The 13,774-nt window shown below is 50.6% G+C and overlaps 1 protein-coding gene across 5 annotated transcripts in view; it reads left to right on the top strand.

Moving 5' to 3' along the window:
- LOC125720723 (zeta-sarcoglycan) overlaps window positions 1-7,748 on the top strand; it is a 62,733-nt gene extending 54,985 nt beyond the window's left edge. For all 5 annotated transcript variants that reach the window (XM_048996502.1, XM_048996504.1, XM_048996503.1 and 2 more), the window contains exons 7-8: window positions 2,667-2,790; window positions 7,398-7,748. In XM_048996502.1, the coding sequence (XP_048852459.1) occupies window positions 2,667-2,790; window positions 7,398-7,589 (316 nt within the window). In that variant the 3' untranslated portion in view covers window positions 7,590-7,748. The remainder of the gene's footprint in view (window positions 1-2,666; window positions 2,791-7,397) is intronic.
- The last annotated feature ends 6,026 nt before the right edge of the window (window positions 7,749-13,774 follow it).

Consider the following 13,774-nt stretch of genomic DNA (forward strand, 5'->3'; position numbering starts at 1 on the left):
GGAGTGCAGCGGACACCGACCTGACTGGTTCCCCGCTGCTTCTCCGCAGTGCATGGCCTCACACCCGTCACACAGGATGTCCATAATCATCTGGGCTCATCTGTCCTCTGGCCTGCAGGCTGCTGGCCTCCATCCTGCTGAAGCTAAATGGGACATGTAATGTCCCACTATCAGTCTATTAAAGGCTAATGACATATGATATAGTTTTACAGACAAAATTCAAATGGCGCCTCACTGAAACTCTGATTAATATTCCCATTGCAGAGGAATTATTATAGCGGCCAAGGGGGGGTCAACTGCACAGGGTATTTACCATCTTTAGGTGTGAGTCTCGGTGACAGTGGTGACCGGGGGGCCTTTTCTCAACGTCTTCTAAGATAAATTGGTTCAACTCCTGCTGGATGGCTGTGTCCTTATTATTAATTATCATAGCTGTCTATAACACTCTGTCATCCAAGGTGACCAGCGGCAGGAACGGCAAATCGCAGGCTAGGGCCCAAGCCAGAACCCCGGCTGCTAATCAGAGCAGTCAGATTAAGGGGACAGACAGCTTCTCATGATCAGTGTTCTGAAAGGATGGAAAATGACACCACTTTACGGCCGTCTTAGAATCTCAAGGAACCGCAAAACGGGGTGTGGACCTGCTCAGTGTCTCCCACGTGCCTTGCCCTTAATCCGCTCCAGCTGCCTCCTCCTGTACACTATTGGCTGTTGTACCGGATTGGTGGTCCCCAGCACTAGCTCTGCCGTCTTATTCGAGGGCAGCAGCCGCAGCTCTTATCTGACACGGCTGTTGCCCCTCATTCTTCCCTCCTCTTTTCCTCTTTTTGACTTTACCCAACTGGTGCTTCTCTCTTTAGCTAGAGGTAGCCCCTCGGATCTGGACCCAGATTGCCTCAAAGCCAGAGGCGTTCCGGCCGTGCAGTCTGGAGCCTGTCCTCCTCCCGGGCTCTCTGGGCCAGCGGCGTGACTCTTCCCAGCCAGTACTTCCCAGCTGAGCTCCCCAGGCCTACGACATGTCTCATCCCAGCTGGACTCCCCAGGCACATGGTGTGGCTCCTCACAGCTGGGCTCCCTGAACCTGTGGTATTGCTCTTCCCAGGCACATGGTGTGGCTCCTCCCAGTCAGGTTCCCCCGGCACATGATGTGGCTCCTCCCAGTCAGGTTCCCCAGGCACATGGTGTGGCTCCTCCCAGCCAGGCCCTCCAGACCTGTGGTATGGCTCCTCCCAGTCAGGTTCCCCTGGCACATGGTGTGGCTCCTCCCAGCCAGGCTCCCCAGACCTGTGGTATGGCTCCTCCCAGTCAGGTTCCCCTGGCACATGGTGTGGCTCCTCCCAGCCAGGCTCTCTGGGCCTGTGGCACAGCTCTGCTGACAGAGGTATTTTGGTCCTGCGTGGCCGGGGCAGCCGAGGCAGATGGATGCTGATTTTCTGCCTGATCAGCCATCTGTATTTCATGTGCTCCCGCTGGGGCCTGCGTCCTGGAATTCCCCCACTGGTGCCGTGATTTATCAATAGGACGAGTCAGTGTTTGAGAATCGCCTCCACGGGCCCATGGGTCTACTTTACTTACGTTGTGGGAAACCCACCACCCTGCACCTTTACATTCTACTTCCTCCCTCACTCTGTACCTTATTGTCCATTTTTTTCTTACTGGCATTTTGTGCAGAAGTGATAGGACCCCTGTAAGGATGTGCTGCTCCTCTAGGCCTCATTCCTGATGCATAGAGCTGTTAGTGGTGGGGCCATAATGGCGTCAGAAAATCTGTACCCTACCTCAGGGATGACTAAATGATGGGATGATCTCCACCTCCGGAAATGACACCTGGTTTTTCCAGGGTTATGTTTTTAAAGTGGGTGGAGCAGCAGTTGTTTTGGATGCATCTCTAGAAGCGATCAGGGAGAGCAGAGGTGTCCCACCAACATATTTGGGAAGTCCCAGCGGAGGTGCAGGGCTTAAAGTCTTCGGTTGACAGTGTTTAAATTGCTCCTGCTCATTCTCTTTTCCGCTCGAGTTGCCCCACGCTGCATTGGGTTCTGCTCTCCGGCCTTCTGAATCCCGGCTCCGCATCCCCACAAATCCTGACCTTCACCGCTGAAAGATGGCACTGTGCTTTTGCTGACAGCAGCACATCCCATAAATGACGAGTGGTCGGGGTGCCCTCGCCATTCGTCACTATGTCACGTGTAAATGTATGTAAATTCTGAGTTGGCAAATTGTTAATGAAATTCAAGCTGATGCATACTTCAAGTATTTGTTCCAGTAAACAAACACTACAGCATGGAACACTTCGTTCAGCACAGCTAAAGGCCAGATGTTCCCTTCACAGAAGATCTATGGGTCCAAGCAGACTCCATTGATAAATAAAACGCAAAAACTCCCATTAAACTTTCTTGTCGAGTGGATGAAAATTAGAGGAAGTTAGAAGGTCTGGCAGCGGGATTTCCCCAGGCAAAGCAGAAACACACTCCGGTACTGAGATGTACAAAACGTCAGCTCTTTCTCTCCACGTGAAGAAGCAGGATCTTCACGCCTGTGTATGCCCTTCCATCAGTCCCTAAATGACTCCTCTGAGCTGCGTTTCTCGTGCTTGAGGGTATTTCCGGGGAACGTCTCTGAATGATGCGACCATGACGGCCTCTTACTGTTGACACCCCCTGCAGGCTGGAGTCGCCGACTCGAACCCTGACCATGGAGGCTCCAAAGGGGGTGGAGGTGAGCGCCACCGTGGGCGACCTGAAGGTGGCATGCCGGAAGGAGCTGCTCCTGCAGTCCACTGAGGGAGAGGTGAGCACGTGTCCACCGTAATGAGCACATCAGTCACAGCATCCTTGTCCCGCTGTCCCCATCATAGCCGGCACAGCTTAATTAAAGCCACCATGAAGCCTTGCGTTGTTGTTCTGTGCCATCGAGCTCTGACAGCCATGCTTCGGGGGGGGCCACAGTCTTGCTGTCGGGGGTGCGGTCAGCCTCCTGAAAACACTGGCTGACACTGTCCGGCTGCTCATGATGCTCCTGCTGTCAGCATCTCCTCTATTGGCCTTATTCGCCATCGCCTGGATTTCAGTTAATCGCAACATTTGAGTCGTGTGACTCTGATTACTCCATGACTGTTGGCACCATGACGGCTGCCTCTGATTGGCTGCAGAAGATGAGGGACGCATTAGCACTGACTCTCACTTTTGCAGACCCGCTGCCATGTGCTCACATCAGCGGCCTGGATGCTGTTTCTTCGTCGGAGTGCTTAGGAAGCAGAGAGGTACTTAATTAACTTCCAAGCGGCTGGGAAATAAATCATTATGTCTGTCACTTGACTGCAGAAATGGGCTATTCTCACTTTTTTGACTCCGGGGATAATAGAAGTGTACCCTCAGAGCAGATAATGGCTGCTCAACAATTAACTGGGGCTATGACACGCAAGCAGGGACAGAGCGGCACCATTTCTTGCTGAAGTGAGGTGTGCTTCCATGCAATTGTAATCCACTCCGGGGCTGATCAGAGATCAGGTCGCATAGCTGACACCAGGCGTGTGATTTATGTGCCTGTAGAAGGCATGTGTGAATTCCCTCATTAGTGACGGGATTGCAAGGTCGCTGAGAGAGGCCCCTCCCTGCCCTCTCCTTCTGTCTGCCGTCATCCTTCCTCCAATCCATGGGAGGAGAAGTGACCGGGTCACCAATAGCATCCACCCCCTGAAGTGAAACCTCTTAACAAATACCCACATGCAGCTCATGGGGGTATGCTGAGTGTCTTTACACCAGGAGTCACCAACATGCACTAGGATGCCCCCAAGGACCACATGAGTCGTCTGCGGACCTGTTCTAAAAGTAGCACAACTCACCAGTGAGCAGCATCTAAAATTTAATTTTATCCTGTTGCTATTCCTCTTTAATCACATTTTAGATTTGAAATTTAGCATTTAAATTTGAAAATGACAATAAAATTTGAAAGCATATTTGTTATTTAATAAGAGTATCAAACTGGTAGCCCTTCATATGGCTCAGTACCCATGAAGTAGCTTTCAGTTTCAAAAAGGTTGGTGACCCCTGCTTTACACAGTGGGAATTTTTATGATTTGGAGGTCTCTGCAGTGCTTGGTAGTATATGTAACTGGGGGTCTACATGTTGGTGGAGTCTACAAACCTGGAAGTCTCTTTTAGGGGAGATATGCACCATAACGGTCTCCATGGTGTGGAGTCTACGTAGTTTGAGGTCTTTGTGAGGGGAGACTGCACCATAGAGGTCTCCATGGTGGGGGGTCTACATGACGGCAGGTCTGTATGAGGGAGGGTCTATACCATAGGGGTTTCCATTATGGGGAGTCTACATGGAGGGAGGTCTGTGTGTAGGGGGATCTGCAGCATAGGGGTCTCCTTGGTGGGGGTCTAAATGGCAGGAGGTCTATGTGGGGAAGTCTGTACCTTAGGGGTTTCTATAATGGGTAGTCTACATAATGGGGGCTGGCTGCTCTTCCTCACCGCTGCTCCATGCCGCTGCTCCACACCGCGCTCCACCAGATGTCGTGTGGCGCCATGGCCTGGAGAAAAGCCAGGAACCTGCGGGCATCTCAGCAGGCTTTTCTGCAGCGGCCAGGTGACGATCCGGGCAGTTTAAACCTGTTAAGTTTGGGGTGGAGCTCATCCAAAAGCTGCTGCCCCAGCTGTCTGAGTAACATGTGTCCTGCTGAGCCGCCGAGCTCCTACAGCTAAATGCAGCACTGTGGATTTCAGGGCCGGTTTTGCACCGCTACCCTGGCTAAGTCTCAAGGATCTTGGGAACCTGGACCTCCAGCAGTACAGCAGTACATGCATATGCTGCCCCCCCCACCTCCACCCCGCACTGGGATACATCATGCATGAAAGATGTTTTGAGTGGCTATAATTGCAGGTCCCAGGAGCAACTAGGAACAGAGCTGCATAAACACCATGAGCTGGCAGACGCTGACACTCAGTGGCGTGCTCCTCTGCGCGTGTGTCTGCACTCTTCTCTCATCACGCAGGGAAATTGCCTCCACCTGCCCCCACATTTTCAGACCCCCCTCCACCATGTGTTCGTCTCCAGGCATAACTTATTATGAGGTGCTCTCTGGGGTCCATATCAGATTATAACCTGCGGCCTGTCTGCAGCGTCCACCCTGTGGTTCTGCTGGGACTGTGCAATGTGATGCTGCTTCCAGGACTGAAGTGTGCTGGAGACGCTACTCACAGTCCCTATGGGAATGCAGGCTTTATGGGGAATTTGACAAGGCAGAGAGGAAAGTGTCAGGAAAAGGGAGCTGCTCCCTGGCGACACGACGGTGATGAGGAGGGATGAAGATCTCCAGACGTTCTAAGGGGGCGAATGAAGGGCGACGTGTTTCCTTGAGAGATCTGAGTCGTTATCTAACAGCCAGTACTCAGTCTGACCTACAGCAAGTGCAGTCCATTTCCCACTGCGCCCTCTGTTGTCTGCAAAAACACCTGGGGTTAGACTGTTCTGAGGGCTGAGTTGACCTTCCCGGCCAGCAGCCTCCCTAACCCCCTGAATTTTGTCAGCCACCAGTCGGCTCCGTTTCTCTGACATAACGTCATGTGTGCTGTTGCCTAGGGGCACTTAATACTCTTAATGCGACCCTGCCCCAACGCAACCGATAAAGGCGGCTTGCATGGGGTAATTAGTTGGGCGGCCGCTAAAAGCGGATTGTGTGGGGTAATTAGCAGTGACAGGCGACCGCTACTGGCGGATCACATGGGGTAATTAGCAATGACAGGCATGGGGTAAGTAGTGATGTTGGGCAACTGCTAAAGACGGATTGTGTGGGGTAAATAGTAGGGTGGTGTACCGAATGATGTCGGTACTACCGGGTATCGATTCATGTCAAATAAAACGGTGTCAAATTTCCGTACATTCACACGATCATCAGCAGCGGCTCGCACGAGCTGAGTGGGACATACGGAACTTGGAGAAAGGTTTAAATCAACCAACAGCTATTTCAGCGTTTCAGTGCAATTTACATTTAAAACAGCAATACGATACACAGATATTTAATGCAGTTAAATTTCAATTTGGTATTTAATAGATTTGTTTACCATGACAATGGTTACTAGGGGAAGAAAGCTCATGCGTGGAGAAACTGCGTTGAAATCTGAAAACAAGCAATGTCTGCCATGCAAAATGCAGAACTGGGGCTAGCAATACGTCGTACTTGAGGAAACACCTCGTTAAACATACAGTATATTTACGGGCGGATGAATGTTAGGTGTTTGATAATCGTACCGCCGCATTTAATGCTGCAGCCCCAGTTACAGCGCCTGCACCGACATCGAGAACATCGAAACTACGCCGTCGATAAGTTCTACTGCAGCTTCAGGTAATTAGTGAACTATCTGTTTTAGTTATTGTTCAGGGACATTTTTATAAAAGCTAATAAAATACCGATATTTGGATATGTTCAAATGTGAAAAGTACCCAACCCTAGTAAGTAGTGATTTTGGCAACCGCTAAAGGCGGGTTACATGTGGTACGTAGTGATGTTGGGCAACCGCTAATGGCTGATTGCGTGGGGTAAGTAGGGATGTTGGGTAACTGCTAAAGGCGGATCGTGTGGTGATTAGTAATGTTGGGTGACTGCTGAAGGTGGATAATGTGGGTGGCTGATAATAGCAGATCGTGTGGGGTAATTAGCAATGGTGGCTGGCAGGGTGCCTGCTAATTTGATCTCCCCATTGCAACCTAAGTCTTGACTTCGGCAAATTAGGCACTTAGATAATGGAGACAGCCTAGTGAAGGAGTGAAAAGGTGTTTTGTACCATTAATCAGGCATTATCGGGTCTTGAGCCTTGCCAGCAGGGGGCGCCCCATCAGCCTGGGACACAGCCCTTCTCACCTTAATTGCTTCTCCCCTGCTCCCAAAATTTCATCTTTTTGTCCTGACCTGTAACCTGAATACATGCTCGACAGAGAAACCACAAACAGGCACAAGCAAAACATGGCTGTTAGTGAACGGGAACGGCACCCCCGCCTACCTCTAGCCACTTCTTGTAGCCACGGCATGATTTGCCATTTACGAGCTACGAGCGCACACACCTCTGTCACACAGGGAGGACAGTAATGAAAGGCCTAGAGGCTGGGCTGTTTTACATATCCAGGCCGGGACAGAGGTGCTGTGGCGAGGGACCGTTCACATCGGCCCTGCAGGCCAGCAGGAACCTGAGAACCTTGTGCTAATTGCTCACGGAGCTGGTGGTCCTGAAGTAAATGGTTGTTTTTGCCGTGAAGCGGATGCCCTAACCATGTGTGTCTCCCGCAGGATTCATGTGACCCCTTCATAGCTGGGCTGACCAAACAAACAGAACAGAATCTGTCACTTTCTACCAGCCAGTTAACTTTCTCGCCCCCACCATCTTCCCCTGCAGATATTTTTAAATGCAAAGACCATCCGGCTGGGGAGTATTCCACATGGCACACCGCCCAGCTCGCTGGGGACCCCCTACCCCCGACAGACTGTGTACGAGCTCTGCTCCTGCCCCAACGGTCGACTGTACCTGGCCCCCGCGGAGGCCGGCTCCACCTGCCAGGCTGTCAGCAGCGTCTGCCTGTGGAGCTGAGGACCACCCCCTCTTCCCAGTACCAGAGAAGCCTTCCTCACCCACCTCCTCCTCTTCCTCACTCGTGGACAGAAATCAGGAATCGTGTATGGAACTCCTAGTCGGCAAGGGATGTGAAAATGCAATTTTTCATGTCCCCCAATTAATGAGGGGGGGCAGAGCAGAAAATTTACACGGGTGCCTTTGGTGTTGGTAAAGCACATAGTCTCACACGAACGGTGTCAGGAAGCGCCTCAACACCACCCTCTGCTGGCGAGACGAAGGACAGACTTGTGACGAAGTATGCATTTTCTCTACTGTTTTACTAAAAGCACAAATTATGCCATGTATATAAGAAATGAGATGTATGTTAATAAATGGGCGGGTTTATAAAGACTGTATGTGAGAATGCTGTCTTTAGTTAGCACAGTCATGTCTGTTTCGATGTGCTTGTTTTGAGGTGCCAGACCATTCCCCCGCCCCGCCATGTACAGGCGTGAAATGTTGCCGGCAGAGCGCTGGGGGGGTGGGGGTTTAGAGTTAGAGGCCTCCTTTCTGTATCACCCTCGCTTCTCTCAGAACAGAAGTCAGCTGCTGCTGTTCGTCTCAGCTGAGGGACACTATGGACAGGAAACGTCCGTTTACACAGTTAAATAAGCATTGGCTGACGGGATGTGAGATGCCCCGTTTGGGGTGTTCTGGTGGTTCCGTCTATGGAATGCGACGTTACGCACTGTCACGCCTGCACCAGGTGACAGGAACCCCAAGTACCCCACCGGCTGGTTTGTGCATCCCGGAGCAGGTCTCTCTGTCAGCACTGTCGGGTTTGGGGGGGGCAGGAGTGGAAATCCAAGCTGGTACTGAGCTGGCCACTCGGGGTGGGCTCACGCGGGGTCACGCCTCACTTCAGTTTCTCTGTTCTCACCACCAAATGATATTTATATGATATTTATTGTCCATTTCCTTTCTGAGACCAGTATCCATTGTTAGACATGTTCCGCATGACTACAGAGATTATGATATCAATACTGTTTATAAGAGGGCAGGGTTTGAAAATAGGCTCCTTATTCCATCCACTGCTGTTAGCATTGTTTTTCATATTGTGTTATTTATTTGTAAAGTATTGTACATTATCGATTTTAAAAGTAAAGAATGATATATTTTCTCACAAATTAATGAGTGTTTTTGTATAATTGGCTGAAGGTTTCCTCTCAGCATGTTCCCCTATAGCAGTGTTTCTCACCCCAGTCCACATTTTTGTTTCCTCCCAGCTCCCTGTCAAACAGTCCACATTTTTGCTCCCTGTCACAGTCCACACTTTTGTTCCCACTCAGCTCTCTGTTACAGTCCACATTTTTGCTCCCTCCCAGCTCCCTGTCAAACAGTCCACATTTTTGCTCCCTGTCACAGTCCACATTTTTGTTCCCTCCCAGCTCCCTACCGGGGTTGGGTTGGGAAACATTGCCCTATATGGATGGTTGCACCCTAACCTTTAAAACATTAGGGATTTGTTTACTGCTAACCCTGCATGTGTCTTTTTCCACAGTCCCTTAACCTTGGCCTGTACTGGCGATGCTGTGTTCTTTATGCCTGCTGGAGGTGGAGTCTTTTAAAGGGGAAAGGTCAGGGAGCACATTGCCGTTGATCAGATCTTTCACACAGATAGGGTTAGCTTTATGATCCCTGCCTGAAAATCCCAATCGGGTTTCTTTTTTCCTGGAAGTCATTGAGTGTTTCAGATGAGCACATTAGCATTCAGTAATTGACCATTAAGACAGACCGGTTAAATTTCTCCGTTTCCCCGTAAAGGACAGCCGAATATGTCAGGCTGATGCACGCTAGCTAGCGTGAAATGTCAGCGCTGTTCCTGGGACCCTGTTTCTCAAGAAAGGCTGGGTCTGGTCTGAAGAGAGGTGCGGGGGGGGGGGGGGGTGGACCAGCCCTGGGTGGGAGTCGTGGAAACACTGCTGATTGGGCGTGGCAAACTCAGCCAGGGTACAACGGCTGGTTCCATAACCGTCATCCTGAGGCCTCCTACCTTGTGGCTTATTAACGTGAGACAGACGCTCCATCAAGTGTGCCTCCCTATCGGTCCAGGGAGGCAGCCCTCGGGCCCCCACCCCAGAGAGGCCCGGGCCGCTTTCGTGAGTCACCCCCAGAGCATGTCAGCTATTTTCCAAATTTAGCCAGTAAGACAGAGCTGGGTAGTTTGTCAGTGCCAGCCTGCACACTGGCACGCACACCGATTATACCCCGGGGTGTGAAAAGTGCGCGGAGTGTGTCTAAGGGGTGGAGGGAAGTTTAACCTCGTTTTCAATGACAACATTCATAACTGTCAGTCACACAGTGGCCTCTGACATAGATATGAGATGTTTCTGATAATCTGGTACTATGGCGATATCAAAAATGGGCTAATGTCTTGGGGGGCACTAGCTGAACAGTTGCACCGGCGAGGTGGGTGGTCAATCTCACAGCAGGACAGAACTGTGCTGTACAGATTCTCATGTGTCAGTTCTGTTTACCTGCTAAATAATTTCATTAGTAACTGTAACACAGCTCATCAGCACCAGTGCCACTTTTAATGAGATTAAATGTCTGACCTTTCACGGCATCCACTTCCAGGACTTGAACTGGAGCAGCTCATTAGTTAATTGAGTGATGGATGATACAGTTGTCTTCCTGCTGGATGATCTGAAGCCGTTTACTTATGATGACAGATCACTGGATGAACTATTACTGTGGCTTCAGCAAAATCTGACACCAGCCCGGTGCAGCTAGAGATCGCCAATCGGTTGCCCACGGACTGGACCTGATGTGACGGGATCTGATTGGAGGTTCAGCGGTGGACTGCGGGGTTTGCATGACCCTGCTGACCCCGGACCCTGTTTCCATGCCACAACGGGCTGGGACTTTTACAAATAATATGATGGCCATGAATTTCACAATATCCCTCGGCTCAGTCAGTTCTAAGGGGGTTGCCTTGGTGCTTGACAACAGCCTTTATGCGACAGCATCCCTGCCGGGCCATCTCCAAGTCCTGCGTCACCAGACATTCCATAACCAGTGTGGGACAGGAAGAGGAGTAACTCAATGGATTATAACACTTTTCAGATCTTCTGCCATATCGTTCCTCTTCACCCTAACCCCAGCAGGTGGTGCTCGTCTGCTCCGGTCCAGTGTGAGTCTGCTCAATTAAAGAACCATGAAAATATACGCAGATGGTTCCTCTTCACCTAAGCGTCTAAGAGACCATGATTTTGTTTCAACTAACCAACTGAACATAAAGAGTGACAGTCACAGTGTACGCAACTGGTTGCTTGAAACAAAATCTTGGTCTGGATTTATACTTTCTGAACTGCCATAGGTGAGATTCCATCAGGACTAGCAGTCGGTGCTCATATCTGACCTTCAATCTCTTTAGTTTACTTACTGGGATCGTTAAGGCCTGGTTGGGTTTGAACCAGCACATGGCCGGCTCGTGTCAGTCAGATAATGATCTGTCTGCAGACTTACAGGTTTGTGTCTGCGGAAAGCAGCTCTGCGGCTCTCAGCTTCCCTTTAACCTGCCGTCCGTTCAAGCATCAGGAAGCGGCCTGGCTTTGATGCTGGATGAGACCCAGATACTCAAACCCAAGTGCTTACTATATAAATGATCTTCAAACTGCTCTGGGTGAAAGTGACTAATAAGTTAGCCCTCTAAGGTTTATCTATGATACAGGAGTACCAGTGAGTGTCAGAGTACATTTTAAGACAGGCAGTGGTGTGGACGTTCTGGAGCAGGGCAAGGCTAGGTGGTGAGGACCCCAATTCACTTCCTGTCATTCCCATTCATTCCTGATAGGTGTGATTTCTCTCTTCTCTGGGCCTGAATACAGAGTCAGACCCCAGTGCTCCTGCTGTCACTCCTACTAAAATCGACTCCCCTGTCACTTCCTCCTGAAGAGGCACACTCTTACCTCCCCACCTCACCCCCCCCCCAAAGTCCCTGTCCCCTCCTGTTCCACCCTGTGTTTCACACTCATCCTGATGTTATTACATAGGCGCTGATACTACAGGCAATGTATTTCAGTGCTGAGCTATAGCACAACACAAATCTCAAACTGAACGCCACAGACTGGCCTCATTACCTTAAGAAAGAGCCAGGTAGCGGCTCATGTGCTGATCATTCGGCCCGTGGCCGATTCCCACCGCTGGGAATCTCCTGGCTCTTAACGTCTGTCTGGCACATAGACCCTTCAACCTGTCCACTCTAGCCGTCAGCCTGACTGGCGGAATCAGAGACGACCACTCACATGTGGCATCAGTGGGCAGAAACGTATCTATAATTTGACTGTGTCATCGTTAACCTGCAATGGAGCTGAAGCCATGCAAAGGGCTGTTAGCTTTGTTGCGGTGCATGTCCATGGAGATAGCAGGGATCTGAGTTCCTCTTTGGTTACCTGGTATTATGAGAGTACGTCAGGATTGGTGCGGATTCGCCTCGATCAGCCCTTTTTGGATAAAATATAGGTGAGCGTGTTCACGGTGGATCGCAAACGCCGTTTAATAGGCTAATGGGCCCCCGGCCGTTAGCACGTGGCTGACAGGAAATCGTTACCACGCGAGGTCCATCTGCTGCCGCCCACCCCCTCCATGTGTGTAATTACCACTCTTTCTTATGGATTTATTTACTCATTTCAGCAACACATCATTTATTTTCCAGTAGAGCCTTTCCCAGGAGCTCTGTGACACTGACCTCACAGCGCTGCTTGGAGGGGATGTGGTAGGGGCAATGGGAATCTCACCCCACCCCCACAGGGATCACACCCCCCGCCCCCCGCAAATTACTTATGTGTTTATTGGTATTTATTTATTGGTACATGAGGGGAAAAGGCGTGACCAGTGTGTGTCTATGAGAATGGATTAACGTACCAGATGGCCCTTGAGAGTCTCTTACAGACCGGGATGAGGGTGTCCGAGATTCACCACAGCACGTGCCTTTGTCAACAACCAGGATGGTGCACGCTGACGAATCAAACGAGAGAGGCTGTTCACACGTTGCCCGGACGAGCTTGGCACAGTCCTTTGTAAACATTTGCGAATGCTCTGTGACGACGAGACACACGACGAGCAATGATGCATATCAAGCTGATCCCCACGTCCCGTCCAAAACGACAGCAGGAAGGGGAAGCGGAAGGAATTCTGGGTAATCTGTGTTTAGGAACAACCTAACCGATGGATGCGTGTTCTCATTCTCAGCATCACGCTGGAGGGAGGGGTGTCAGACTGTATATCATCACCCTTCTAACCGCTCCACAAACACACACATTCTGTTAACAACACCTCACAGACGCTCCAGTACAGATGTCGGGGGAAATCGGGCCAGCCTCTCGTCGCAGATTTGCCGTCAATATGAAATTGCTTTCTGTTTGAGTGAAGAAATGCAAGTAGCCACAGTGCAATCAGAATTAGCAGTAAGCATTAACAATTACAGTAATTTAGGAATGATAATGACTCTGATGACTCTGACCCGGCGGGAAGGGAAATGCCCTTTTGTTGAAGGTTAGTCCAGGTTAACATTAGTTTAACTTAGCTGGTTATTTTTGTTTTGTTCTCTGTAGGTTGACTCTGTCTGATGGATCATGATGATTCATGATGATGCCCGTGCCCAGAGCATGTTGGGGCCTGGGGCTGGTGTGTCAGCGCTTTTACCCCCCCCCCCCCCCCCCCCCCTCCGCTTACTCCTGCTGTTGAGATCCTTTCTGGCCTGCAGACAAACCTGCGCCCTCTGAAACCTCTGTGCTCAATTTGCTGCAGATTCGATTTCAGATCGCATCTGCCAAACTGGGGGGGGGGCATTCCAGGCCGATGGCCAGCAGTCACACCCGTGGCCCGTACTTCCTGCACATTACAGCACTGCGCTTGACATCTGATGCTAACATTACAGTAAGTCTTCTGGGATTAAACCCCGCTAAAAGCTTCTGAGTCTGACAAATGGACTCACCTGGTTCTCAGGAATCTGATCAGGCCTCTTCCGGACCGCCTGGTTCTGGTTATGATTATAGGACATAATCTGGTGTTCGAGGGGGGTAGGGCTACAGGGTGGGGTATATTTTGATGTGCAGGGGGGGTTGGGGTATGGGGTGGGAAGGTCTCCCAGGAAAACCCTCTGCGGCAACTCTCCCGGGGCAAGGAGTATGAACAGTACTGCACTAAGGACAGCTCTG

The sequence above is a fragment of the Brienomyrus brachyistius genome, chromosome 25 (assembly GCF_023856365.1).
Source record: "Brienomyrus brachyistius isolate T26 chromosome 25, BBRACH_0.4, whole genome shotgun sequence".
Classification (NCBI taxonomy): domain Eukaryota; kingdom Metazoa; phylum Chordata; class Actinopteri; order Osteoglossiformes; family Mormyridae; genus Brienomyrus; species Brienomyrus brachyistius.